Raw genomic sequence first — 26,283 nt, forward strand, 5'->3', positions numbered from 1 at the left:
CTGTTTGTTCACCAGAGAGCCACGGGTTTGCCAGGAGGCAGCTTGGAGTACCTGAGTGGGGCTTCTCCTCTGATCAGCACCATGGAGTTGTCTGGGTTGCCTCATCCTTGCTAGGATGGTGCATCTTCAGAAAGTCTATCTCCTCTTAGTAAATCCTTCCTCGTGGCAGTGCCAGAAAAGGCTAAGGGAGCATGGAAATACTGAATTGCTTTCCTTAGTTCTTCATGTTTTTAACACGTCTTTTGTATGTGTGTGTGTTTCTGCTTAAAGAGTTGGCTAATTTTGCCTTTTTTTATTAATCACTGCTTAAAGATTGTATCTTTGGTTCTGTTTCTTTGTGCCTGTTGTGACAGTTCTCCTGCTGTAGGCCTTGAAGTGTCTTTGTTCTTTGTTTCTTGTCATGTTTTTTTTTGCCCCCACCTCCCCATTCCCATTACTCTTTACCATTTCTTCGTCCTTCCTTTCTGATGGAGCCTTTTCCACTTGTGGACTTCCTCCCATGGAAGAGATTTTTTTTTTCTGTCCTTTTGTTTTCATTGGTCTTCATTGGCCTTAAAGGGCAGCTCCTGAAGTGATTCTTTCTCTCAGCTTTTGTTCAGCTTCCGCTTTTTCTCTTCCCTCAGCATCAGTGAAGTAATGATTCCCCTTGATCTTCAGCAGTAAGACAAAAATATGTCACTTTTTCCACTGTGCGATATATTGAGGGCTCCTCGTAGTGGTAGCATTTTAAAAGAGCATGGATAAGTTGAACTACTTCAGATAAACATGAAAATCACTTCTATTACTGCTCTTGTGTGAGTTTATAGCTTCTGTAATCGTCTTTTCCTATTTAAAACAGTTTTGTTTTTGAAGAAAGCTGATGTATTAAAGAAGTTGATAAACTTGCAGTGTAAGCAGATGCAAACCCTCGAGGCATAAGGATATTCTTCCTCGTTTCTCTTGTATTTATTCTAGCTATTACTTTTAGTAGTAGACTTAAGGAGTAAATTGTCTTTGGCATAAGCTCGTTTTTGTTGGGTTTTGTCTTTTCTGATACAGGATTTCATTATGTTGGTCCAGGAACAACACTCTTGTCTGAGAAGGTCCTATCCAGCCCTAGGTATGCAGGACAAAACCTGTCAGTGTGTGGGGAAACCTGCCCACCACGTGAGATAGTTAAATTTAAACCAATGTAGAAACATGAACAAGTGCAAACACACTTGTGCACATACTCACAAACCCACAGCTTTACCTGTTGACTTGAGGAACTTAAATGCAGTGTGTTTGGGTAAATTGATTTAACTTGGTGTGTACGAATCAGCTGCACAATGGCAAAGGTAATGGTTTATGTGTGACTTGGGACGCTTTCATTGTAGATTCAGGAAATAGGAGTGTGACCAGCCTGGTGTAACCTTGCACACCCCAACCAGGGCTTCTATTAATAGCAGAGGAATCAAATGCAGAACCTGCTTGCAAGCTCAGTAAGCAAATGGTAGATAAAATTCTTTGTAGGTACTGTATATGAACCTATAGTAGCAGTAGTTTGTTTCTCATGATTACTGCTACCTGGTCCATGTGTTTAGTGGTTTTTCTTTTTCTTTTTCATTTGAAACATAGTTTTAATGAAGCGTTAGCTAATAAATCTTCTGTAAAGGAGATCTCTTCAGCTTACCATCTGGAATATCCATTTTCTGTAGAAGTGGCTTTGTCTGCATGATGAGGATAGGTATGTTTGTTAGTCTTATGGCACTAATCAAAACTGCAATTTTAGAGATAAATATTTTTTTTTTGTCTGATGTCTTTTTATGGAGAAGCCAGGATGTATTGTGATAGTTGCATGCTGATTTTGGTTTAGGTACTTTGTGTGTTTCTCAGTTGTCTTAGAAAAAACAGATTGTCATGCTCTCAAACCTTGTGATTCTCATTCAGGTCTCAGTGACTTTGGTGGTTAACTGCAGTTGAACCAGCCTAGGAGAAGGTAATTTAGACTTGAGACAATACCTGAGTTTATAAATTTTAAGGATGCAGCTGCTTGTTCAAGTATGAGAAGCTTTTGTTGTGGCAAGGTTTTCTGGATTTTGAGCACTGGTGATACATCAGTGGGTGAAAATAATTTGTAGTCCTCTCCCATGTGATGTAGAGCCATAGACAAATGGGATTTTGCAGCTCTGTCAGAGGTAGTTAATAATGTTTTGAAGGCCATTCTTCAGTTCTAAAGCATTGATGGTAGTTCAGCAGATGGGCTCATCTATTTGGAACAAATATGCAGTTCTGCAGGAGGAAATTCAGACTGGGATGTTTTTTTGGTTGGTAGATGGTCTTGGGTAAGAACGAAACTTCATAGTTTATAAAACAAGCTTGAAGGAAGCAATATGACATGTGGTTATAATAAGAGTAAAACTGATCAATGATGTGTTGTTGATGAGTTCTGTCTTGCTTTTGTGGTTGCCTTGTTCTGATTCCTCTTTCTGTCTGTAGGCAATAACCTGATATACCAGAGCCTCTGCTCCTTGGCTGTTTCGTTCCTCCGTGTCCTGTTTCTGACTATGCCTCGCTGTGTATTGGCTTATTTGTTAAATTAATCATGTGGGAAGCAGATGTTTTAGTGATGCATTATGGTACAAAGAGAATAATATCTCCATCAAAAGTTGCATATCCTGAAAGGCAAAAAGCCAGGTTAAGAATTTCATTAAACAGGCTTTTGTGTTGATGTTTGCTGTGTATTTGATGGTAGATATGGCAACTAGTGGCTCTATTGACATAGAACATTGCTGTCTCTTATGACTTATTAAAAAAAGAGTCTAAGAAATTACCTATTTCTACATGCAACAATGGGCCATTTCTTTATTAGCAGGCTTGTGTGAAGTAAACTTAAAAATAAGGTGGCTGATACAGGTCAGTGCTTTATGTTGTGTGTCCAACAGCACCTTCACGTAACTGGCTATAGGTGTTCTGCCTGCAGCCTTATCTCTCATTATCCATAGTTGCTTTTCCATTTAGCTCTGCAGTCTGATAGGGTACAACATTGTAGGCGTTCCCTCTTTAAAATTCCCAACTTTATCCATCTTCAGAGGCACTGCTACACAGGATCTCTTTTCAATAGCCTTTCTATCCTATTTGGGAGCTATAGAAGGATATTATTTATATTACTTTGTTTTGCCAAGTAAAAACAAGGAGTGTTTCTCCTGCGCTTGAAGTAACTTTAAGAAATAGAAAAACAATTGAGAAAAAGAAGCTTGCTGTTGAGAAAGCTGCTATATCAGTTACCTTGGGATGTGTTCATAGTGCAGGATATCATGTTAGATTGTAGCAGCTGTGATCCACTGAAGATCAGAAAAGTCAGTTTACTTGGTTGTGAGAGGTGCAGGCTGTGTCTGTACTATTGGCGATAAGTAGATTATGTGGTTACTTTGTCAACTGTCTTGCAACAGCACATAGTATTTAGCACAGGCAAGGTGTTGCTGCTTCAAGTTTGCTATCCCTTCCAGCGTGGTTCTGTCACTTGTGTTCTTGGAGGGGCCAGAAGGTTCCGGTTCTCCAAGACCTGCGGCTTGGTGATGCAGTTTCCAGGAGGGAAGGGTCTGTTTGGGGCTTTCTCCAGAAGGCTGGATGCTTCAAGAGCAGGCCAAGGAGTTTGGACTAAAAGCATTTAGAAACTACTTGGAAAGGTTCTCAGGATTGTTGGGCTGGTATGTGTGGCATTCTGTAGGGTTGCTATCAGTGCCACGTAGCTTCTCTTTGAAGCCACCTGGGCTACTGAGGACTTTTGACTGAAGGGACTTCAGGAGCTAAGCCTGGGTTGTTCTGCCTGATACCTTGGCATGAGAGTCCCAATAAACTTGTGGTTCTGTCCTTCCGCTCTGGGTGTGACTCTTCAAGAAACAACTCAGCAGCTTGGTCCTCAGCAAACAAGCTGCAGGAGTTCGCGTTGCACTGTGCTGATCACAACACTTTGAAGAAATGGAGTTACTGTGCAGCAAATAACTGAAACCCTCTGCCCTCCTTGCCTTCCTCCATATGTGAAGCTGGGCATTTTGTATTGCTGCTTAGGGTTCCACAGTGATGTTAATTAGCTTTGGTAGGGCTTCAAATTTGGTCTTATCCTTGGAAAGCAAAAGAGATTCTGGATCACTAGTAATTAAGTGCATAATGTCTTACAGTCAACTCACAAACCTGTCTGTCTTGATTTCTCATAGGAATGTATCCAGTGAGAACTGCATCAGCCTCTAAAGTTGAAGCTGCAGTGTTTTCCAAATGGTTGGCAGCCAAGTGATAATTTTGGATTATTGCTTTCAGAGCCATGGCCTGACTAGATGCCATGTGCTTTATACATGCCTCAGGAAAACTCTGTTGTTTTGCAGGCATTGGTAAGAGCATGAGGTGGCTGTTCCCAGCTTGGATTCAAATGTATCAACATACATGACTTTAAACAGTTAAAAGCCTCAATTTGTGATGTTACCTCCTTGGGAAAAAAATAAATAATAGTCCCACCCCCATAGTTCTTGTTGATAGGGTCAGCCTGGCTTGAAGAACAGACAGTACTTCTGTATGCCATACCTTGTCTGGAATTTGATTTATTTATTAAGTGACTTACCTGTAGCTTTGTAATGCACCTTGACAGGTACTCAATTTAAGAAGAGCTGGTGTTTTAGAAGTCTGTGTAGATTTGTTTGGATTTGGGCTAACAAGTGTTGACTTTCAGTTCCTTTGCTTTGATCTTCTCAAGTTCCCTTTATCCCCTTTGTGAAACTGTCAGCTCTCCAGGATTGTAAGGCTGCTATGTCAGGGTGGAGCATCATGTGTTTGCTCATATCTGATCTGCATGGATCTGTATTGGATCCGTTGGCAGCAGGGTAGCCAGAATATGCGGTGTATGTTTGGCAAATGCATCTGTAAGGCACTTCTGTCTCTTACATTTTCTTAATGGCAATCAGTATAGATTCTTTCAGATCTTGCAACGTTCTTCCTTTGAACTGGGAGAATATCAGGAATTCTGTATTTATAAGAAGTCTGTGGTGTTATCAGACAACTGCAAGTGATCTAAATAACAGTGTTGTAGATGCCCTCTTCTATGGAGGGCTCTGATAGCAAGCTTTGTATGTTTGAGTAGCAGAGCCAGCCATTTGAATCCTGCATTAACAAGGACTGTGTAACTAGCTGTTACCTTTGTCAGGGCCCATCTCTGCTTTTTGCACACTGCCTGCAGCAGTAATAGGTTTGGCATAGAACTCACAGGCACTTACCTTTCCAAGGAAACTGTAACCTACATATATTTCACTTTGTTGGGGGCTGAAACAGAATCTTCAACTGAAGTAGACAACTTTTAATAAAAATCCATACTTCTGGTTAATGTTTGGAAGAAATGAAAGTTGTTTTTACATGTGGTACTGTGCAGTCATGCTTTGCCCCAGTGATTTAGTATGACAGAGTTCTACTACAAAGTAGTACAGGATGTATGTTTGACCTACTTGATTTTTCTTGGGAAAATTTGGTTGTTTCCTTAGTGGGAAAAGTATTTTGTTAAGTCTGATTTGGAACTTTCGCTTTTTGTTCTTTAAATAGAAGGTGTAATGTCGCTGTGCTTCAAGGTAGGTAGCTGATGGGACTCTGAAAGCAAGGGAGTGGGGGAAACTGTGTAAACTAATGGCTTGGGAAGATGCATTTGGACCATATTTTGTACTTGCTGATGTGTTCATCTTTCATATGTCAGCAGTGAATTCTGCTTTGCAAATTCTCAGCGTGGCAAAATGCTCTGACAGATCCTAACAAATTTGCATCCAGAATTAGTGCGTGCATTGTCTTAATTTCTCTATTTTTCATTTCATATATGGTGGGGAGGGAAACCTTTGGCTTCTATGTTGTGAAATACTTCTGAACACAAGTAATTCCCTCATAAGCTTTCTTTAATGTTAATTTTCAAGAAATTTGCTTTTTAGAGTTGAGTCTGAAGTATGCTTTCCTCACTGCCTTCTTTAGTCCAATGAAATACTAAATGAACTCGTTTAGGTAGTGCTGTATCTTTTCTAAACTGGAAGAGCTGTTTTTCCTATTACAAAATGTGATTAAAGACTATATGCATGCATGCAAATGTCTGAATTAAGGTGATGCTAATGATCTTAGTGCTGCCATAAACAGAGTAACTGAATGCTCTTTCAACATGCAAGGGCTGTGCTTTGCAGTCACCATGTTCTTCTCTTTGCTGTAGCGTTTTCAAGGAGGTATTGTGTTTGTAAGTCATCTAGCAGTGTGCCTGTTATTGTATAGATATGTTTAAAATAGTGTGAGTTTGAGGCTTTTCGGTCGAATGAAGTAAATGTAACCTGTACTTATGTGCAATTACAGTGATGTAATTATATCCCAGAGCATTCACCCTCTTCAGAGAGACAGTATTTTTTTGTGGCGGAAGACTGGTTATTCTTTTGAGTTACTCGTTTTTCTCTCAAACTGCTTGAATTTGACAACTTTATGGTCCATTCAAACATAAGTTCAGTTCCATCTCTCCTCAGAAATCCATTCCTTCTCATTCTCACTGTATTTCTAAGGTCCTGCAATGAAAATGGCCAAACCTGCTGTCTGATTGATGGTGGGTACTTGTATATTAATTAAACTCATTGTAGTTTTATCTACTGTGTGAGGTGCTTGTGTCTGAGAACTAAGTGGGAATAGTAGAAGCGTTCTTTGCAGTGCCTCTTTGCCTGGTTAGTGTCCTCACTGGGGAGCTGTACTTAGCACAGTGGATCTGCTGCGGGCTTCTCCCTGTCCTGAAAGGGGTCAGGATATCTCCCAAATATCTAATCCAGGATTTCTAGCCTCCTAGGTTGGCTAAACAGCTAGGTTGTAAGTGCTTACATCCTGGAAGGATGTCCTTTAAGGCTGTTTGTGGTCTTCCTTTCTCGCACATTTCACAGATCCTCTCTTGATTCCAGAGTCTCTACTTTGGAGCCTTCCTGGTTGTGAGAAAAGGAAAGAACTTAGCTATTGAAATATTGAATTCAACTATTGAATTACTGTGGAGAACAAAGAAATCCAAACCTAAATTAACAAGTGGGTTAGTTTTTCAATTAATGTCATATTTGATGTTGGCTAGGGAAAGTAAAAGCAAGTAAAGCAAGGCTGCGATATATGAAAGGCCTTTTTAATTAAGAGAAATTTCTAATTCTGTTTATAGAAGTTATATTTTTTTCCGAATTAAGATTTGCTTTCATATGTGAATAGCAAAGAAAGGGAGAACTTGTAAACGCTCTTTACCGGTATGTGAAGGATGAAAAATCAGTTCATAAGAACTCAGAGAGACAATTGTACCCCTCAGAATATTTTGCATCTTGCATCTATTTTCTTGAAACAGAGTAGTATTTGTCTTTTGATTTTGGTTGGGGTGAAATCCATATTCTTTTTGGAGTGTTTGTTGGGTTCTTATGTGCAAAATCTGTTGATTTTGTTTGTTTGAATACTTGTTCAATACAAATACTTGTTTGAATACAATGTTATATGACATTCTGTCATGCAATATATGATGCAGAATATGTCTTATATCCTAAATAAAATCTCAGATTAAGCATGATTTATTGCTGCCGAGTTGGTGAATTGGGTACTGATTTATTTTTGTTGCTTCAGAATTGAGTTGTTTTGGAGTTGAGTTCCACAGTGATTTCCTTGAGCACTTTTGTTGAGTAGAGTAACTATTATCCAGACAAGAATTCCTAAAAGCTTCAGTGGGAGTTAGGTGCTCATTCTGTGAATGGGGTGCCTTCTTTGGGCAGCTTTATGATTCAGCATAAAACACACGACTTTTAAACCTGGGGAGACTGAAAACAAAACAGTGAGGGGAAAAATGTGAGTGTAAAAATAGTCTCCATGTGTACTGAACTTATGTCAAGTTTCTGGAATGTGACTGAAACTTGAGATGCAGTGGGGTGCAGTGTAAGGCTATGCAAATGTTCAGAAGCTGTAAAGGTGTGGTCTGGCTGGTGCTAAAGGCACTCATCAGCTGCTGTAATAACTGTGGAAGCTTTCTTTGAAGTGGAGGAGTTGGCCTCATAGTGAGCCTTGATCTTGTTTGCGAGATGTTATGTGCATTCAAATTTCAGCTGGCCCTCCTGCATTCTTGGTTTTATTTTTTTGTTCTGTGTTGTATACATTTTATATAAACATGCATGTATCTATTTTTGAGGAGTAAGTAATTTTGTGCTAGCTTAGTTCCCTGAGCTTGCATTAGCACAGGATCAATTGAGGGCAGGGCTGGAAGAAGTAGAGGCAGAAGACAGCTTCTTCCCCCCCCCCCCCGGTTGACCTAGTTCAACCTAAGCCTTTGTCAAACGGTAGCCTAAAGGAAAGGAGTTATTTTACTTTTAATATACACTTTAGAAATTCCCATGGGAACCACTAAAGGCTTAAACAAGAGGGAGAATGAAGTGAATCTGTAAAGTCTCAAGTGAAAGTTGCTCTGAAGGTGTTAATGCTGTTTACATTAAAAAGACCTGGTATTCCTTACTCTTACATCAACGATAATAGTGGTCTTCTATACCCTACAAATAAGATTTCGGTACAGCATAAGAAATTTCTATAATTGTATTTGAAGTTGTGTGGACAAGATTGTTTGTTAAGCCTCTATTTCTATTTAATAGCCAGTTACTCTGCTGTCCCTTTCTTGTAGTGAAATTAGCCGTGGCTTTTTGTGAAAAAAGCAATTTAGGAAGGATAGTAGGAAACTGTAGGAGAAAAGAAACCCAGAAAAACAGAACTTCAAACCTCGAAGTATATATTTAAATTAGATAAAAGAATAAGGGAAGAATATGATCTTGTCAGCTTGCAGATTTGTATTTTGGCACTTCTGTGTTTCTCTTCTTGTTGACAGTTTCTGGAGCATTTTGAAATTTATTTGTGAAATGATCAATTATTTAACTGATGTTATGTTTAGGAAGCTATTTCGGAAATGTAGAGGACTGACTAAGAAATTCATAGGTTCATAGGTACATTAGGTTGGAAAGGACCTACAAGATCATCTAGTCCAACCATCCTCCTATCACTATCCCTACCCAACTACTAAATCAGATCCCTTAGCACCTCATCTAAACGCTTTTGAACAGCGCTAGGGACGGTGCCTCAACCACCTCCCTAGGCAGGCCATTCCAGTGCCTGACCACTCTTTTGGAGAAAAAATGTTTCCTTTTTCTGTTTTTTTGGCTTGTTTGCTGTCTGTCTGGTGACTGGATGACCTGTTGGTGAAGGTTATCACAAGTGTCCCTTTCTGTCTGTATGGGAGGCTTCAGTTTGTTTCTTCCTTATTGCAGCTTGAGGTTCTGGCTGCTCTTTAGTTAAAACAGATGTTGCTTTTAAAACTAAGGATTTTGGAAGCCCTTGTCAGGTATTTTGCTCAGTATTTCTGGAAGAACTGTGTAGGCAATAGACCTTTGAGTAGAAGAGAAGATGACTATTTCTGTTGTGTGGTTTTTTTTTAAAGCTTAGGATAAAGCAGTCTCATAAGAAATTATCATAAACCTGGGCTCAGTGAGATTTCTTCACACGTTTTATGATTTAAAAAACATAAGCATTGGCTTTTTGAGTCATTGTGCCTTAAGGTTAATTCTTGCCCTTGAAATTCAGTGCAGCCAATAGATTGTCCAGTGACAAGTAGTCTCAGTAAGGACATGTAAGGATCCCAGAACTATGTGTACTTTTCTAGCTACTGGTTTTGAATCTCATATTGATTTCTGACAGCATGAAGACTGTGAACCACAGATATAGAGAATGGCTTGTCTTATAAATATGACTTCAGCCTTCTACTGCAGTGTTTAGGATCTGATATCTAGAAATTGTTCCCTTATGTAATTTGTGTGTTTGACAGTGACAGGACAATGCATTTCCTTACAATGATTTTAACTTGGTTTCCTCCGTGATTTTTCCAGAATTTGTATAAAATATTAATATCACACTTTGTAAGTCTAATGCTTCTTTGGGAAAATATGAAGGGAAGATGTGATTCCTGTCGTTCAGCTACAGGATGTAATTGATTGGGGATAACAAATCCATTCACAAGCACTCTGCTAGCATAGTCTGCTTGGGGAGCTGAGCTTTTTATGTTCTGTGCATGTAGCAGAAGCTGGAATTCGAAACTACTTTGCCTGTGAGTTAATATTCTTGCTTTTGTTACTGTGACTGCCTTAGCTTGTGATGAGAACCCACAAAAACAAATCTTTTGGCTGAATGAAAAATATATGGAGAAGAGCAGTAGAAGACGTACACACTGCGTGCTAATTTTTTCCATGTGTGTATTTGAGTCTTTTTATTGTTTTTACTTTTAATCCCTTCTTATAATGGTAGTGGTGAATGTGAAACCAAGTAGCTTTAAGACTGTCCTGTATTGCAGCAACAATGATTCCAGACTTGTAATTTAGGGCAGTTCAGATTTCTGTGTGTAGTGAGTCAAATGTGGATCACAGAAGACTTCTTGTGACTATGTATGTGTTTACTTTTGAGAATAACTAAAAGGAAAGCTTTCCTTTTGTGCTTTAATTGACAGAAGTTGTCAGTTATCACTGAGCTCTTTCTCTTGGGTGCTGTTTTTTCCCAGGGATGGGTAGACTGTATATATAAACTGTATATCATCAGACTAATGCTATCTTTGCTCTCATTTTCTTAATGAAAAAACGTAATCTGGAATGTGCAACAGCGCAGGAGAAGCTCTTTAGTTTTTGATGTTGTAAAGATGCTAGCCACACTTCAATAAATGTGGATCTGAGAGGATGCTGTCTTAATCACTAGACTTGTACCTGCTTGGGAGTTTTTTGGTCCTAAATTCTTTGTTTTCTTCTGTTTCCTTCCTCTATTGAAGGTGGTACTGGTATAGTCAGAGTAGCAGGCTTCTTCTGGAAGATATAGCAAGTGTCATGAAGATATGGGTGAACTGAGAAAATAATTTTTGTATTTAGACAGAACTCTATTTGTCATTGATACTAAATTGGTTTCTGAATCTTCATGTTGAAAAATTAGTAGACTATAGCAAATCTTTCTAGTCAAATGTACTCTTTCATGCTGTGTTTTTAGACCTCTTTATTCCTTTTTAGCTGCTGCTTTGGCATGGTTAAATAACTCTAATGTTGGTAAATGCCCTTTCTAAAAATAGATCAGGAGTAGGAAGGTGTTCAATGGCTCTTGAGTCAGATGTGCATTAAGTCAGTGGGAAGTCATTCTGTCTGCTCTAATGGGGTTTGACTCAACCTCATGTCCTTGTGTATTAAGCCTCAGTTACCCCCATACAGGAGTTCTTTAGAGAATAAATGTTTTTTCTCTGTTTTAAACTAAGCAATTAGTACAGTTTTCATAAGGGTTTCTATCATCCTTTGGTAATTAAATGTCAGTTGCTGTATTGAAGTACTAATCTTTTGAGCTCTTATACTTTTGGAAGTTTTTTTAAAATGTTTTGTGACTTGAATAGTATCCTCTGAGAGCTGAAGCATCAGGCCAGTATCTTACTGTTTCAGAAAAGGAGGGATGCAGTGTTAGTTGGATGTTCTCAATTAGAATGCTTAGAAACTAAGGGGGTATGTCTAGATAGAGGAAAATTCTTTGTTCTTTTAACTTTTAAATGGAAGATGTTTCTAACGTAAGGAATGCAGGTTGTTAGGTATGTGAACTTTGGAGGGGAAATAAAACAGGCAACTTTATAATTCCTTAAATTTATAAATAAGGCAGACTTGAACTTGGAATTTCAGCATACTTATTTCCATGTTATCTTCAAGTATATGCTGTCTTGACAAATGAAAAAATTAGTGTTTTCTTACCGTATGCTGAATCTGCTTCACTATGCTTAGCTGAGGTTTTTTTTGTCTTTTGTAGGTTTTGTAAAAGACACCGGATTAAGTCAAATTCAAATGTTCCATGTGTTCCAAAAGACTTGTTGATGATGTCAGAATTGGTTCTTCCACAGTTTATCTTTAGTCTTATTCAGCACTTACGAGAGGGATATAATGAGCCAGGTATGTTTTAAATTCACACATATCTGGTGTATCATACTGTATTGCTCTCTTATTTTGCAGCTTGTAAAGACAAAATATGTGAATACTTGCATGCTGTTTGTAGTTGTTATCACTGAATTTCATGCATCTTTTCCTAACAAAGTTGCTGCCTGGCAAGACAGTTTGATTCTCTTCTTTGTTGAAGTAGTAATTCTTCTTAAATATGTTTTAAGAATTATCCAGTGTCGTGTTGAGCTCCTCCAGAAAATGATGTCAGGATTAATTTAAAACATATGCATGTGAATTTTTGAGCATAGTATGTCAATTCATCTTATTGTAGTTATGACTATTCTGCATTGTTTAGTTCTTGCCCAGTTTGTTATGATTATACCAAAAGTTCTTGCTATGTCACTTTCAGCTCTTGATCTGCCATCAGAGAAAGACCTTCATAAAATCCTTCAGGTTTTGGAGCCTCATGTTTCCTTTCTAGAAGACTTGACCAAAATGGGAGGAGCAATGCGGTCAGTTCTTACCCAGGTTTTGACTAGCCAACAGTTCTACAAAGATCTCAGCTCTGGTATGTTTATGTCATTTCTAGTATTTATATGTCCAAATTTTGAAGACCTTAAGTGTCTTCTTAAGTTTTATCACTTTGTTTTCTGCATGGTTTTGTCTGAATTCTCAAAACCCAAAGAAATGCAGTTTCTAAAGTATATTATTGTTGTTAGAAGACAGGGTAGACAGAAGACCTGTAGAACACACCTTTTCTCTCCCATGTCCCAGATAAGTGTATGAAGATGCATCATTTCAAGAGTTTTAAGTCCATTCTCTTAAAAAAAAAAAAAAAAAAAGTGGATGTGGCAGATTACGGCTGCTAAATAAGGTGCATCATGCTTAATGGGAATGGAATGTTTAATGTATTTTGAGAAAACATCTGCTCTTGTAGATACTACTGGAGGTAGTACTTTGCACTTAGAAAGACAAAAGGCCACTGTACATACTGCAGTTCTGTGCAAAGTTTTTTTTTCCTCCTTAAAAACAAACAGTCCTACCCAAACAATTATTTGTCCTATCCTCTCTCAATTTGCAATGAATCTGAACATGTTGTTTTATCACTCTTAGCACTGTCCCTCTCTCCCAACCCCTAACTCCTTGTTTTCTTGTGATTAGAAGATATCGTTTTTGAGTCCTTTGTATGCTTCCTTTGCATAGGTAGGGAATAAATATTAAATATTGTAGCTTTAAGTTCCCCTTGGTGGCTTGGGCAGCAGCTAGCTAAGGATCAGGCAATCCTTAAATCTTTGAAAGGATTTGTGAAATAGAGAATACATGTTTGAAGTGGATACAGTTTCTTTCTGGTAGGGAAAGCAAAGAAGAACATAGTAGAGCAAAACTTTCACTTCTGACTTTGAATGTAACAGGTGCATAGCTAAAAGGTTGTTGTCATCTCTTTCAGGTTTCCTTAAACATCTGATACATTGTGCTCTCTAAAGTTTATTATCCTTATGGGATGAATGTGTGGGTTTTCTAAAATTCATTTCATAGAATCACAGAATCAAGAGTGGGACTTTCACCACCTCCCTGGGTAACCCGTTCCAGTCCCTCACTACACTTACTGCAAAAAACTTGTTTATATCCAATCTAAATCTCCCTTCTTATAGTTTTGAAACCATTACCCCTTCTCTTACCGTGCAGATACTGACGAAGAGTTGGTTCCTTTCTTTCTTGAAGCCTTTGGTATAAATTTTATATCCTAAGCATGCACTGTGACTTGTCTTCATCAAATTGAAGTGATAATATCTTTTGGAACAGTTTTTATTAATTGCAGCTGCAATCCATGAACTGAAGAAGAAAAATTCCAAATATTAGAATTTATATGTGGAGTATTTTCATTTTGTCAGTTTTTCCTTCTCTGGAAACTGTAGATCTATTTAACCCCAAGTTAGAAGATGAAAAATAAAACAAGAAAGTCTCTGGTCTCTTAGAGTCAGTTCATTATGTGAAAAGCTTCTTAGCTCTTACTTCTCAAAATCGGGCAGATTCAAAATCTTTAAAATGTAGACCATTTTTAGATGCTTGTACAGAATATTTACAGCAGCAGCTACCTGATTCATATATGTTCTGTAATGCTGTTTTTCATATTTATTCAAGGTGTTGGAGAGAATGCATGTGCAAAGAAAAGTCATGAAAAGTACCTCATTGCTTTGAAAGGCTCAGGACTGGCATTTCCTGAAGATAAACTTGGATGTGGCATGGAGGAACAAGGAGCTGGTACTAGCACATTAGCCATTCAAGGTTTGTGCAGAATTGTATTTTAAGAGATGTGTTGTTTATTGCTGTTTATTTTAAAAGTTCTATCTTTAAAAGGCAATTCTCAATAAATCTTAATGAAACTTCTGAATTAATGCAGCACAAAATTGCAGGACTTGATTCTATCAACACTGCCAAGCTTGTTCCCTTTTTGCTCCTAAAATAGTAAGCATCGTTTTCCTGTCATAGAGTTAGTGGAATTTGGGTAGGTATGATACTGTTGACTGTGGTGGAATTTTGTCATTGCAGCTAAGTTAATTGACCTGTTCACAGGACTTCTGTAAGAACATTGTTGATCAGTAAAAACTGTTGTAGGTTTTTGTGAATTCTGAAAGAGCTCATCTCTGTTAACTCAGTACGCTGAACTTGTGCAATCAAAGGTATTTGGAAATCCAGCACCGTGTTCTGAGTATCGCTTGGAGATCTTTTCAGTACAGTGCTTTGCATTCAGTTTAGGAAGTTGATATAGTTTATTCATTTCATACTGTTTCATTAAATGTCATAAAATATTCTTCCAGTATAAGAGTTATGAAAGGAATCTCTAACTTTTTTTATTTCAAAAGGTTTAGCAGGTGCTACAGCAACATCAGGACAAGGGGATTCTTCAGATGAGGTAAGTGATTTTTAAAGAATATAATGAATAACAACAGTATTAATGGAGACACTGCTTGCAGCCAAATCTTGCAAACGTTTACTTGTTTACCACGTTCTTCTCATATCTCATGCCCTTGATTTACGAGGAACCTCTTGGAAAAGTCCTTATTTCTTGTTTCTAGAAGAAACCATGCAAGTAGTTCAAAAGTTCAAGTAAATTGGGCTTGATTAAAGCAAACTTAAATCACACAACGTTCAGAATGGTGCTAGCAGCTTTGGGCACCTGAGAATCCGGCTGAACTGGTGATAGCAGCAGTGAGAATTTCTCTGAACGTAAATTCCCATGTGTAGTCTCAACCTTATTTACCAAACATGTTGAGGAGTAAAAAGGAGGGAATCTCTTCTATACTGAGCCATAATAAACAACTGGAACTTTATGAGGAAAGACAAATTCTCATAGGGTTACTTTTCCAATTTATTCATTTTTTATCTTACTATTTAAAATATAGTATCAACTAGTGAGCCTAAGTGGCAATTCAAATTGATTCTTAGACATAAGTTAGGGCTAGCATAACTATCTTCAAATCATGTGAAAGAATTTAAAACTCCTATGAGAATTACATGTTAATGTGTATTGAAGTAAAAACAATTGTTTGTGTATGTCTAAAATAGTTGTATGACATATTTGTCTCTGTCACAAGTATAACAGCATCTACTATGTTTTCAGCTGTGTTATTTATAATCTGGCATTTTCAGAATACTACTTGTAGTTTTTCCACCATCACTTGGCAAAAAAAAAAAAAGCAAAAACCTGCAAAGAACTGCTAACAGCATCACTTTTAAAGCCTGGCAGTAGGGAAGGCACTTCAAGTTAGTGGTAATAAGCTCAGATAGTACTTTAAACTTAAAATGGTTTAGTATGCTTTGTGGTGTTTTACTTCTGGAAAACAGAATGGGGGAGCGAATTAAACTTGTAAAAGTCTGAAGAGAGATCAGATGCCAGTGGCACTTCTGTTGGGAAAGATGTCCAAGATGGAGGTAGAGACAGGTGTCTGTTAAGGGAAAGAATTTTCTTACTGGGGCAAGTTTCAGGGTCAAAGTATTTTTATAAGTACGCAGGGAGATACTGTAATTGTACTGTAGCTTGGGGGTTAGAGATGTCTCTTATCTGGAAAGGGTTTTTCTTTCTGATCTCCAGGATATAAATATAAATAGCTATTTATTGTATGTAGGTATTTTATTGCGTTGCCACAGATGTATCTCAAATTGTAAATTACGTAACATATTATTTGAATTTAGGACAGAATTGAGACACCTTAGGCATATTATTAAATACTCTGTTATGTAAAGCAAATCTGCATATGTGTCTGCCGTTATTTAGCTGTATTTACAGAGTATTATCAAGTGGATAAAACCAAGATGTTTCTTTTCTCATGTGCTCGTTCTTTATCCCTCAGCCTGGAAGATGCAGTGTGACCTAGCACTCACTGTCTCAAGGCTGTCAAAACACCTGCAGTTGATGTTAAGATTTAATACTTCTTTACTGCAGCTATAGAAACCAATAATATCATTTTATTAAGGGGGAAAAAAAGAAAACAACCACCAATTTCTCAGGAAAGTATTTCTCATTGATTTGCTGATAATTTTTTTTTTTTTGACAGTGAAATGACCGTAAAGTTGCAGGGAAGACTGTTCAGCTTTTTCTAGTATTTTAGAAGGGAAAATGCCAGAGCAGTAGTGTTGGAGGTCAAAATCCAAACCATTAATTAAAATCTGCATGCTCAAATACATTATTTTCTGATGAAGGCCCCTCTAACAGTTCTCTGACTTCACTGAGGCTGCTGATGAAGTTGTTAGACTTGAATCTATCACCTTTCCAGCAACAAGAGCTCAGAATCCTTTTCTTTAGGACAGGAGACTTAAATTGCAGGCTCTTCCAGTTCAAAGTAATGTTTTAGCAAGTCAGATTTTTGATTTGGAAACTTGGTCCTCTGTGGAGTAGGGGGTGTGATCAGAGACTGAGGGCTGACAGGTTCCTGAGTGCAGAAGTGATGTCCTAATGAACTCCTAGGTCTCTTGTGGTCGTAGTTGTGTCCATACTTATAAGTTTGCTGAAGGATTTTCAGGTGGAGTTACTGAAAGGATGAGAAAGAGGTCTGACTTTTCATTAACACAACACTTCTGGTCAGTACTTACCTCTAAAATATGAATGATCTTTCTCCCCAAGGAAGAACGTTGTTACTTGAGTTCTGTTTTCTCTATCATTTTTCTTTAAGTTTGGAACTAAAGTACAGCATTTGTGTAATGGATAATAATATTGTTCACATATTTGCAGTGTACATAATAATATATCATGCAGTAGATATTTGTGTTGATCTCATTTTATTAGCACATGTAGGAATTGTTCTTCATTTCAGTGTTTCATTAGCACTACCACTGCTGGAAAAGATATACTTAGCATTTAACATCATCCTCTAATGTCATATTTGCCTATACCCAGTGTTAGATTGTGTAAAGTGATGGTGATGTTTTTAACTTCCATTGTATTTTGGAACCTTCGCTGTTTTCTTTGCAGAGTGCACTGGGAACGTCAGATGGCAAGTGCCTGCATAAGGAGTTCATTTGATTCTGAGGGAGCAAGCAATTTGAATTTGCCTCTCAGAGGTGTCAGAAATATTTTATTTTTGGATCACAACCTTCTATTGATTAGAAAGTGTCTAACTGATTGTGTCACCAACTTTATTAGTCAATGTATTGAATGGTGCTTTTTCAGGAATTAAACAAATCCTTACAGATGAGTAGAGTGAAACCTTGGATGTGCAAGATTCAGCAAACGTGTAGTGTTAAACACTTTTGTAGCCATCACTTTCAGAAATTAAAGCTAACTGACAAAGTTTATTATTGGTGTTGTCTGAACTTGCAGATATTTAAGATTGCCTAGAAGGGGGGAGTGGGGAAGTGATTCAAAAAATTGTTATTCCTAATGCAGTATCTAATGCAGTATTGCACTGACTCTTTGTTTCCTGTAAGCAGCAAAAGTATTTTGTGATGAGAGTATATTCAGGACGCTTCTAATTTAATGTGATAATTAAACCAGAATTTGGAGTGCATGCAGTTGCTGGGCAATAACATTCTAAATGTGCAATTATAATTTCTTAAACTCTTTCCCTATCCCAGGAGGACCAGGATGGTAGCCAAGGTGTGGGCAAGCGCAAGAGGGTGAAGCTAAGCAGCACCACCAAAGGTATTTATGTAAAAAGTACTGATCTTAGTGTATCATATTTACCTTTTGTCTGCATTAAATTATCCAGGAGTATTGTTCTTTTCCCTTCCCAAGCACTGTGATGCTGCATTCAGCAGGTATTAAACATGACAAAGTCTGAAAACGATTAACTGAGCTAGTACTAATTGGCAGCTTTGATTTCTCTTGGGAGTGAATACAACTTCTCTAGAACTTGATTTGACCAATCTTTTTGTCACCTTTGTGTCATAAGATGATTTCTAGTGAATGATTTTTATGCTCACTCTGTGACTGACAGGGCCACAATACATCTCTGCGAACAAGTTGGTGATGTTTTTATTCTTGGCAACTTCTTTTTCATTAAGCCACTACACAGTGTGGTTGTGTTCTCAGCCATGCAAGTGAGGTTCTCTCTGGTTTGTCTTTCTGTACTATTCTTCTAGTAATGCTTGAGAAAAGATATGTGGGTGAAATCTCCTTTGGTGCCACTCCGTTATTTCTTTAGGTGAAATTAATCTTCTGTGCAATTTCTAGCCTGAGATGAGTATTGCTCATCAGTGAGAGTTAAATGAAGATTGACTATAAGCTTAACATAAGATAGCCCTATCTTGTGCTTTTCCTGATGTTTTTGTGTTTAAAATGTTTTTCTAACGGGAGTGTGAGAAGCCTGGCATAGGGAGCAGAAAGAAATTGCAGGGTTTAAGGAAAGAACATTTGGGTGAAAAACAGTGGTGAAAGTTGAAATAAAATTCCTGTAAAGCTTTTGAAGTGAAGATTTGGAGTTTGAATTTAAAATGCACAAATTCATAGAGTCAGTAAAAAGGTAGGAAAGCATCGTGAGGGTTTTGGAAAAGGCAAACTGTTTATTTCTCATGTTCTTAGGAGTCATGAAAAAGGAGGCTGGAAAGTCAGAAAAGCAGAGAACTAAGTGTTTTGGTGCTTGTGTTATTAAGAGGTGATCTTAGCAATGATGCATGAAAGATCATGAATGTTCTGGAGATGGGTGCCTTGATTTCTTTGTACTGAAACAGTAGATATTTATATAAGCAGTGATAAGATAAGCTGAGTGAAAGTTGGATCAAATTGGAATTAACAGAACAATATTTTGTGGAAGTGGTGGTAGTTCTGGAGAAGTGCAGGAGATGAACTGTCACCCGAGGAAGGCTCTCTTACTTGAAGACTGTTTACTTGCTTAAAGTCAGCTAAGAAAAAAATGGTCTTTCTGATGTGTAATAACTGAGCTTGGGAAATAGGCAGGGAGGAAGTTCAGAGATCTACAAACTGCAAGATCTGAAAACCAGTATCAGCAATGGCATTTCAGGAAAAGTGGTTCTTTAATTCAACATTTGGTTTCCCCCCAGGATTGTAGTCTTCCCCCCATTGAGATATCCCAACATGGATTGTGCTCATGATGTTGATAGCTCCCAATATCAGCCCCACAGGAGGGAGTCTGCCAGTGGGGGAAGGGTGAGTATCTGTTTTTATTAAATATTGAATAGTTTTCTGAAGTTTTCAGTATTCATATTTTACATCCAATTTGGTATAAAATAAGAGTATGAAAAGAAAATTTTAGAAAACTGAGTATTGAATAAAAACAGATTCACCTTCTCCATACAAGCAGACTCCCTCTCCTGTCCCAGGTCTGTAGTGGTACTGATTTCATATTGGAGTTGTTTATTTACTGGGGGTATTGTACAACACTAAGCCTCATATTCTAGGAAGATATTTTTGAAACAGGCTGTGGGGACTTCTGTGGTGTCTTTAAAAATGATACTATTTTTATACTGAGATGCTGGTACAGGTGTGCAACTGAGTATTGAGAGACATTTTTATTGTTACTCTGTTTTAAAACTTGTGTTGGTCTGAAATACATGATACTTAAGATGATTTTGAACCCACAGGCATTATTTTTTTTAGTTTGTTGAAAGTTTAACCATGTGGTGCTTTTCACAGGTGTGGGAGCATTAGTCCAAGTGTTAATAACAAATTTTCCAAGTTGGGTAAGAGTATTCTGCCTACTTAAATTCTGTAGGAGGTCTAAGTGGAAACTAAATGAAACCACTGTGTAAAACAGTTAATATGCCCTGTCAGAGAAACTGCACATCTGTGACAGATAAAGTGTGGTGTTGCTTATCTTCATGCCTGGTGTTCTCACTAGGGTGCTTGGAATGTGCCTAAACATTGAAGCCCTCTGTCCTGACATCACGTTTGCATGAATTCTAAGCTTTCATGGGCAGCAGATTCACATACATAATTTCTTAACAAGACATGGGGGGGAAATGTAAATGATCCATCACGTATTTGCTGCAGTAGGTGATGTGTAACACTCTACCAAATATTTTGTGAAAATTAAAACATCTTTCATGAAACTATGAGGGTAATTTTTTACTTCAGCAATTGCAGAATATATTGAGTGAAATATTCTCTTCTTTATGTGATTTGGTAGAGTCCCTAAAACATGAAATATTCATTATTTCTCACGATCTTTCACAATTGCTGACGCGTTTTGGACTGCTTAGTCACTTGACTGTGGAACTCTGACCTTTGGTAGTGGTAAATGAGGACTCCTGTTTCACTAGTAGGCACAAGGCCATTCAGTGCAGTCCCTAAAGCTGTCGTACGTACCTTACTGACGTGGTGAGTCTCTGAGAGTAGAACATGTCCAGAGTCAGCATTCTGAATCTTTGATAATGGAAGCATGTCGTACAGTCCCATCTGTAGTATGGCATTTTGCGTGCAATGGGTGTATCTCAAAGTCTAGTTTATTGCTTCTTCGCAATTAGAAATTTTACCATTTTCTGTAGCCTGAATATGTTGTGGGAGTGAATGCTATCTGTTGTACTTTTGAAGGATGATGGTAAAGAGGCTTTGCGTTCTGATATTTCTTTTAAATAAAGTTAGTTAATGCTGTTATCAAGCCATGGCTTTATGAACAGTTTATTCTAGCAGAGGTCAGTGTTTGTGCAGTGTTACAGCGAACTGTATTATAAAGGTAGTCTCCTTGAAAAGTTGACTGACAAACTGGAAAGGTCATTTGATTTCTTTATAGGTACTCCCCTGGGATGTGCAAGTGAGTGTCAGCACAAATGAGATGACAGTGAGCAGCCAGGAGTTCACTGGGAATGTATGAGACTGGTCTCCTACACCATCTCATTACCTGATCAGGGCATTAAGGTGGCTTTATATAAAGAAACAAAACAATAGCTTTGGGGGAGGAGACTGACTTGAGATATGTACAAATCTTGAGATATGTCACTGACTTGAGATATGTACAAATCTTGAAAAAAAAGTATGTATTTTGCTTTAAAAATAGGAATAATTAATACAGTGCTTCTGTTAAGTTTGTACTTTTTGCAAAGGGGACATAAGTGTTCTTGTGGGGTAAAACTCACAGTTAAACATAAATGGTGTTTTGCTGTTTTCAATTCAGCAAAGTGCTGCTGTACATTAACTGCTTCATTCAATTAAGAGGCTGTGTAAATTGCTGTGATTCACTACAACAGGTGGAGCTATCGCAGTAAGGTGATGGTTTAATGCAATCATTGAAGACTGAACTCTGACAGAATTGTTCTGAAAACTTCACTGACTTCTCTGGGAGGATCTTTTTATTCTTGTGTAGTCTGTGCTATGTAGTTTTGGCAATTTTTGATATTTCTCAGTGTTTTTGAAAAAATGTAGAGTGTGTTAAGATGTTCTTAAATTTGTATTAGTTCTGTGTCATTGCAGCTGTATTATAGTTGTTATTGAGTAAGAAATGTAATTCTTAGAGCATAATTGTTACACATCCCCTCCTCCAACCTTTTATGCAGATCAGTCTATCATGGATGTTTTGAAGCATAAATGTTTTCTAGAAGAATTATTGTTTTGGACAATAAAATATGAATTTCCACAGAAGATGGTGACTTTCTTACTCAACATGCTGCCAGATCAAGATTATAAGGTACTTGTCTTGTGTCATTCACATTGAAGCGTAGTTTTCTAATTATCATGTTTAGTATGTATTAAGCCTTATGAAAGACCATGTATTTTTTTTATCTGAATAATAAGCTGTCAAGTAATGCAGATCATTTTCTTGGTTTTGGTTGTTTTCTTAAAGTCTGAAGTACAAAGTATTTGAAGGGAGAAATGGACAAAACAAGGCTGAGAACTCTGGAGCGGTAGTATTAATTTTGTTCTCATGTTTTATATATTTATTCTTTGTTGTTTTTTTTCTCCTGTCTGGCTGTTAGTTTACACTTGTATGTGTTGGGTTTTTAGTTTGATTTTAATTTGTGAAGTGGATTTTTTATTGATCAGAGATGTGGATCAAAGCTAAATGATACTGTAATGTAGTATATCTAGTAAGTTATTGTTCCTCTTGAAACGGATGTAGTAGACAGTAATTTCTCCATCTAGGCCCTTGCAGTGTGAATGTTCTTGTGCAGCTATGCCCCATGCAGCTTTGGCAGCCTTCCAGCTGTTTCCTTACAGAGCTTTGCAGTTGTCCATACCAAGTGTCTCCTGGCTTTGAGTCATGGAGGCTGGATGTCATCTTCTTGTTTTAAATCCTGGTGTGCAGCCAGGTTTGGTTGCTAGCTCTACATGTTTCAAGACCTAATATACATAGCAGTCAGGCTTAACATTTTGATCTGATCATGTCATCTCTTTGAGCCATGTTAAAGTTTTGGATCTTCTCAATTCCTGCTGGGAGGCAAAGATTAAGAAAACCTTAATTTCAAGCATTCAGATTTCTTCAGATATGTGCCTTTGTAATGGGGCTGTCCTTCATTCATACCCCTTCATACCTTGCTGCGTTGGAGCAAAGACAACTTGCAAGAAAGGGAAGAATAATACATGAATATACTTGGTCCAAGTCAAGACACCATTTTGAATGGGATACCAGCTTAGATCCATCTTGGCTGTGGATTCAGCAAGCATGTAAGAAGACATGAGGATTTCTGAACTGAACATCTTATCATAAAGCTTGAATTCTTAATATTCGGAGACTTGTGGGGACATTCAGTTCTGATCGTTTGCCAGCTTAACACCTGCCTGTGAGAACACCAAAGTGCTAGCAGCAAACAAAGGAATATGGTAGGTGTTGCTCTGTTTACTTTCATACTGTACCATGTAATAACCACAGTTTTTAATGTGCTTAGGATCATTTCTCATTGGCAAGAAGCCTTAGTCTTCAGTGAATATCTTCACCGTTGTCATAATATTCTTTCATTCTGTGCTGAGATTCTGGTATATTTGCTTCCTCTGCTGGCTGCCACCATTCATCTGAAAGCAGACTGTCTTTCAGCCACTGTATTGTGTGTTCAAACTAAAGAATTATTTAAACATTGCTTTTGTTTTTTTAGCAAGTTAATTGTTTGATTAAACAACACTTAACTCAGCTCCTATATAGAGGTTTTGTATTAGCACAGCTCCTAGATTATTTGAAATCTTTTAGAATCTTTTTTTTTTAATTGCTGTGATTGTCTGAAAGGGATTTTTCAACAGTAAGCAAACTCAGAGCAGGAAATACATGTAGGGATATAAAATTCCTAGTGGTCTCTCAGTTTTCTGCTACTTTCTGCCATTTCATCTATACTAGTGTACTGTCATATTAAATTTTTTTTGCTGTTGCTCTTATGTCAACTTGTCTGATTCTTCTTGAGCTTGTTAAACCATCAGAGTTCTTTTGTGGGCTTGGTTTTCTGATAAAATTGAGCCGGCTAGCCAGACAGATGGGCGTGGAGCTGGCAGTATCTATGCATGTGTGGAATTTGCAGAAATCTGTGATCTCCAGCATAAATGTAGTACAGCTGACTAACTCCACCATAGCCTACACAGGAGACATTGAACCACCAGCAATCTGTTTGCACAGATTTCCTTTTTAAATAGGAGGACAAGCATCTCTTCTAGGATTTGAGTATTGGGAAGAGATCTTGAAAGTGGTAGGCTGAAATGCTGTTAACTAGCTTTATGATCGTTTCTTTACAGCACTTATGGCTGAGGCATCCTGTCTGGCACTCTGACATTTGAAGATTAGAAGACTTGCAAGTGAAGAGAAGGAAAACAGCAGAGAAACTTACTGAAGCTTCCAAGGAATTACAGGTGTTCTTGTATGGACATTTCTGCAAGAGAGGAAAAAAAATGCTGGAGAAATAGGACTGACCTTCATGTAACCAAGGAGAAAGCAAAGCAGTGGTTGGCTCTAAGCAGGAGTCTGGTGGAGTGGTGAAAATTATTCAAGAGCAGAGCTTTACTGTAATCTGGGATAACCAAAGTGTTGAAATGCAAAAAGCATCTGATAACGAATCAACAAACGTTTATTAAAATTTTTGTACATCTTCAGACATCTCCCATGGTGAAAGTTTGAGGTAGTTAGAGCACTAGGACTTCAACTCCCAAATGTGCTGTTCTACAAATTCTGTAGTTTGTCTATTGGGAACTAAACCTTAGTGCAACTTTCGCCTGGCAGTATGGGAGATGAAAGTTCTCTCTGACTGAACCAGTACTTTGATGTTAGGATCCTAAAAAAAAAATACAGAATTGTTGAGTGGTGACCAAGATTAAAGTTGAGGTGAGAACTTTTTTTATTGTAGACGAGAAATTTAGGGGCTTTGCAAGATCATACCAAGTCGGTGCAGGAAATTAAATATACAGAAAACATGTCTGTCTTAGGAAGACACTTCTTGCAAGTGGTTAGAAGCTGAGTGAGTACTTGCAAAAGTGTCTTATGCCATATTTTCATCCTTGTGCCATTCTGTTTTTTCTTATAGTTGTCTGTACAGCGTTAGCCACTCAAAGGTAGGATGCTCAACTGGTTGGACTGATTCAACTCACTGTTGCCATTCAAATATATGTACTGCAGTTAACAACGTTATTTCAGTATTTTAACTTCAGAAATTGAGTTTTTTCTTCTCTCAATTTTGGAAAGGGCTGTATTTTTTTCAAATTACGAACAAATGTGTGCGTAAAGCTTAAGCCTTTTCATTAAGTAAATGTCTTTTCATTAAGTGTAATATGGAATCTTTGCCATTACTCTATAAAGGTGATGAAACTACAGTGCTTTCATAAATTCATTATCATACATGTGAGGCACAAAAAGCCCTGATGTGTGCTTATTTAAATAAATCTAGAGGTTGTCTGTAGAAGAGTATATACAACCATGTTGTTTTACAAAGGTCTGTTTTTTCAAAAAACATAGTACGTATAGGACAGAAACATAGAATACCATTCAAACGTGATACAACATAGAAAAAGTAGCAGGCTGAAAATGCAAACTGTGAAATTGTTTGCTAAATTGCACATTGTGTTTCAGTATTGCTGGAGTGTAGTATTAAAGCATCTTATTAAAATAATACTACTAGAATTAATATACCAAAGATAACAAATGTCAGTTGCGTCTGAGATTTAACATTAGTGGTGTTTGTTATAAATGTCATTGCTAATGATTTGAGTTTTATCAAACTTCATTTTAAAGCAATTTGTATAGTAGGTTGTTCTAGCTTGGAATATTGAATGCAATTGTGGTAACTTTGAGAAAGTTAGGTAGTATATGAATATGTTGCAATGTATTTCCTGCTAGAGTCTGTACCAAGAGGCTGCGAATAATCACCATTGTGCTGGATGCTGTGCACAGAAGGTGTTTTCTATTCCTATATACGTCAGCATTGTTTTTTACTAGCTAAAGCAGGGCAAGTTAAGCAGTATAGTAATGTTTCCTGCAGTGACATACTCACCCTAGATTGTTTGCTTGCATGTTTATTTTGCATCAGCAACTTGATCTTTAGTTTTTGGGATATTTGCTGGAAGAAGCCATCTTTGTGTCTCGCAACAGTATGTTGTGATAATTTTGGGATTGTCCTCTAAATGACAATAATATGGTAAAGTTGTAGTAGAAATATGTGAGTACTAAGTCTGGGACAGGTAGAGTGATTTGTGTACAGTCTAGTGAAAACACATCTGACATAAAGCGGTTTTAGAATTTCTTCTATGTTTATGAAAGATTAGTACCAAGAAGGAATAGCATGGTTTTAGGCTTTAAGCTGAAAATGTTAATCGCTATGCAGCTTGTGTTTCCTTCTCCTATAAAGCAAAGCAAGTGCAGATGGTGTTAATTCATAACATGAAGTGCTGAATGAGAAGTGATTTCCAAGAAGGCAGATATGCACAAGTGTATGTGTGGTGCATAGAGTTGGTTTACGATGCAACTGGAGACTAACAAGGTGTACT

At 37.5% G+C, this 26,283-nt stretch overlaps 1 protein-coding gene and 1 long non-coding RNA gene across 2 annotated transcripts in view; one reads left to right on the plus strand and one right to left on the minus strand.

The window, feature by feature from the left end:
* LOC136057974 (uncharacterized) overlaps positions 1-26,283 on the minus strand; it is a 204,265-nt gene that overhangs the window by 36,591 nt on the left and 141,391 nt on the right. The window lies entirely within an intron of this gene.
* The window catches only part of UBR3 (ubiquitin protein ligase E3 component n-recognin 3), a 95,295-nt gene that overhangs the window by 1,123 nt on the left and 67,889 nt on the right, over positions 1-26,283 (plus strand). Inside the window, exons 2-7 of the mRNA XM_065750911.1 lie at positions 11,815-11,954; positions 12,352-12,510; positions 14,085-14,228; positions 14,807-14,856; positions 18,015-18,081; positions 21,888-22,018. Of these exons, the coding sequence (XP_065606983.1) occupies positions 11,815-11,954; positions 12,352-12,510; positions 14,085-14,228; positions 14,807-14,856; positions 18,015-18,081; positions 21,888-22,018 (691 nt within the window). The remainder of the gene's footprint in view (positions 1-11,814; positions 11,955-12,351; positions 12,511-14,084; positions 14,229-14,806; positions 14,857-18,014; positions 18,082-21,887; positions 22,019-26,283) is intronic.

Source organism: Cyrtonyx montezumae, unplaced genomic scaffold (genome assembly GCF_038088225.1).
Source record: "Cyrtonyx montezumae isolate F1298 unplaced genomic scaffold, pur_monq_1.0 scaffold_7, whole genome shotgun sequence".
NCBI classification, from domain to species: Eukaryota; Metazoa; Chordata; class Aves; order Galliformes; family Odontophoridae; genus Cyrtonyx; species Cyrtonyx montezumae.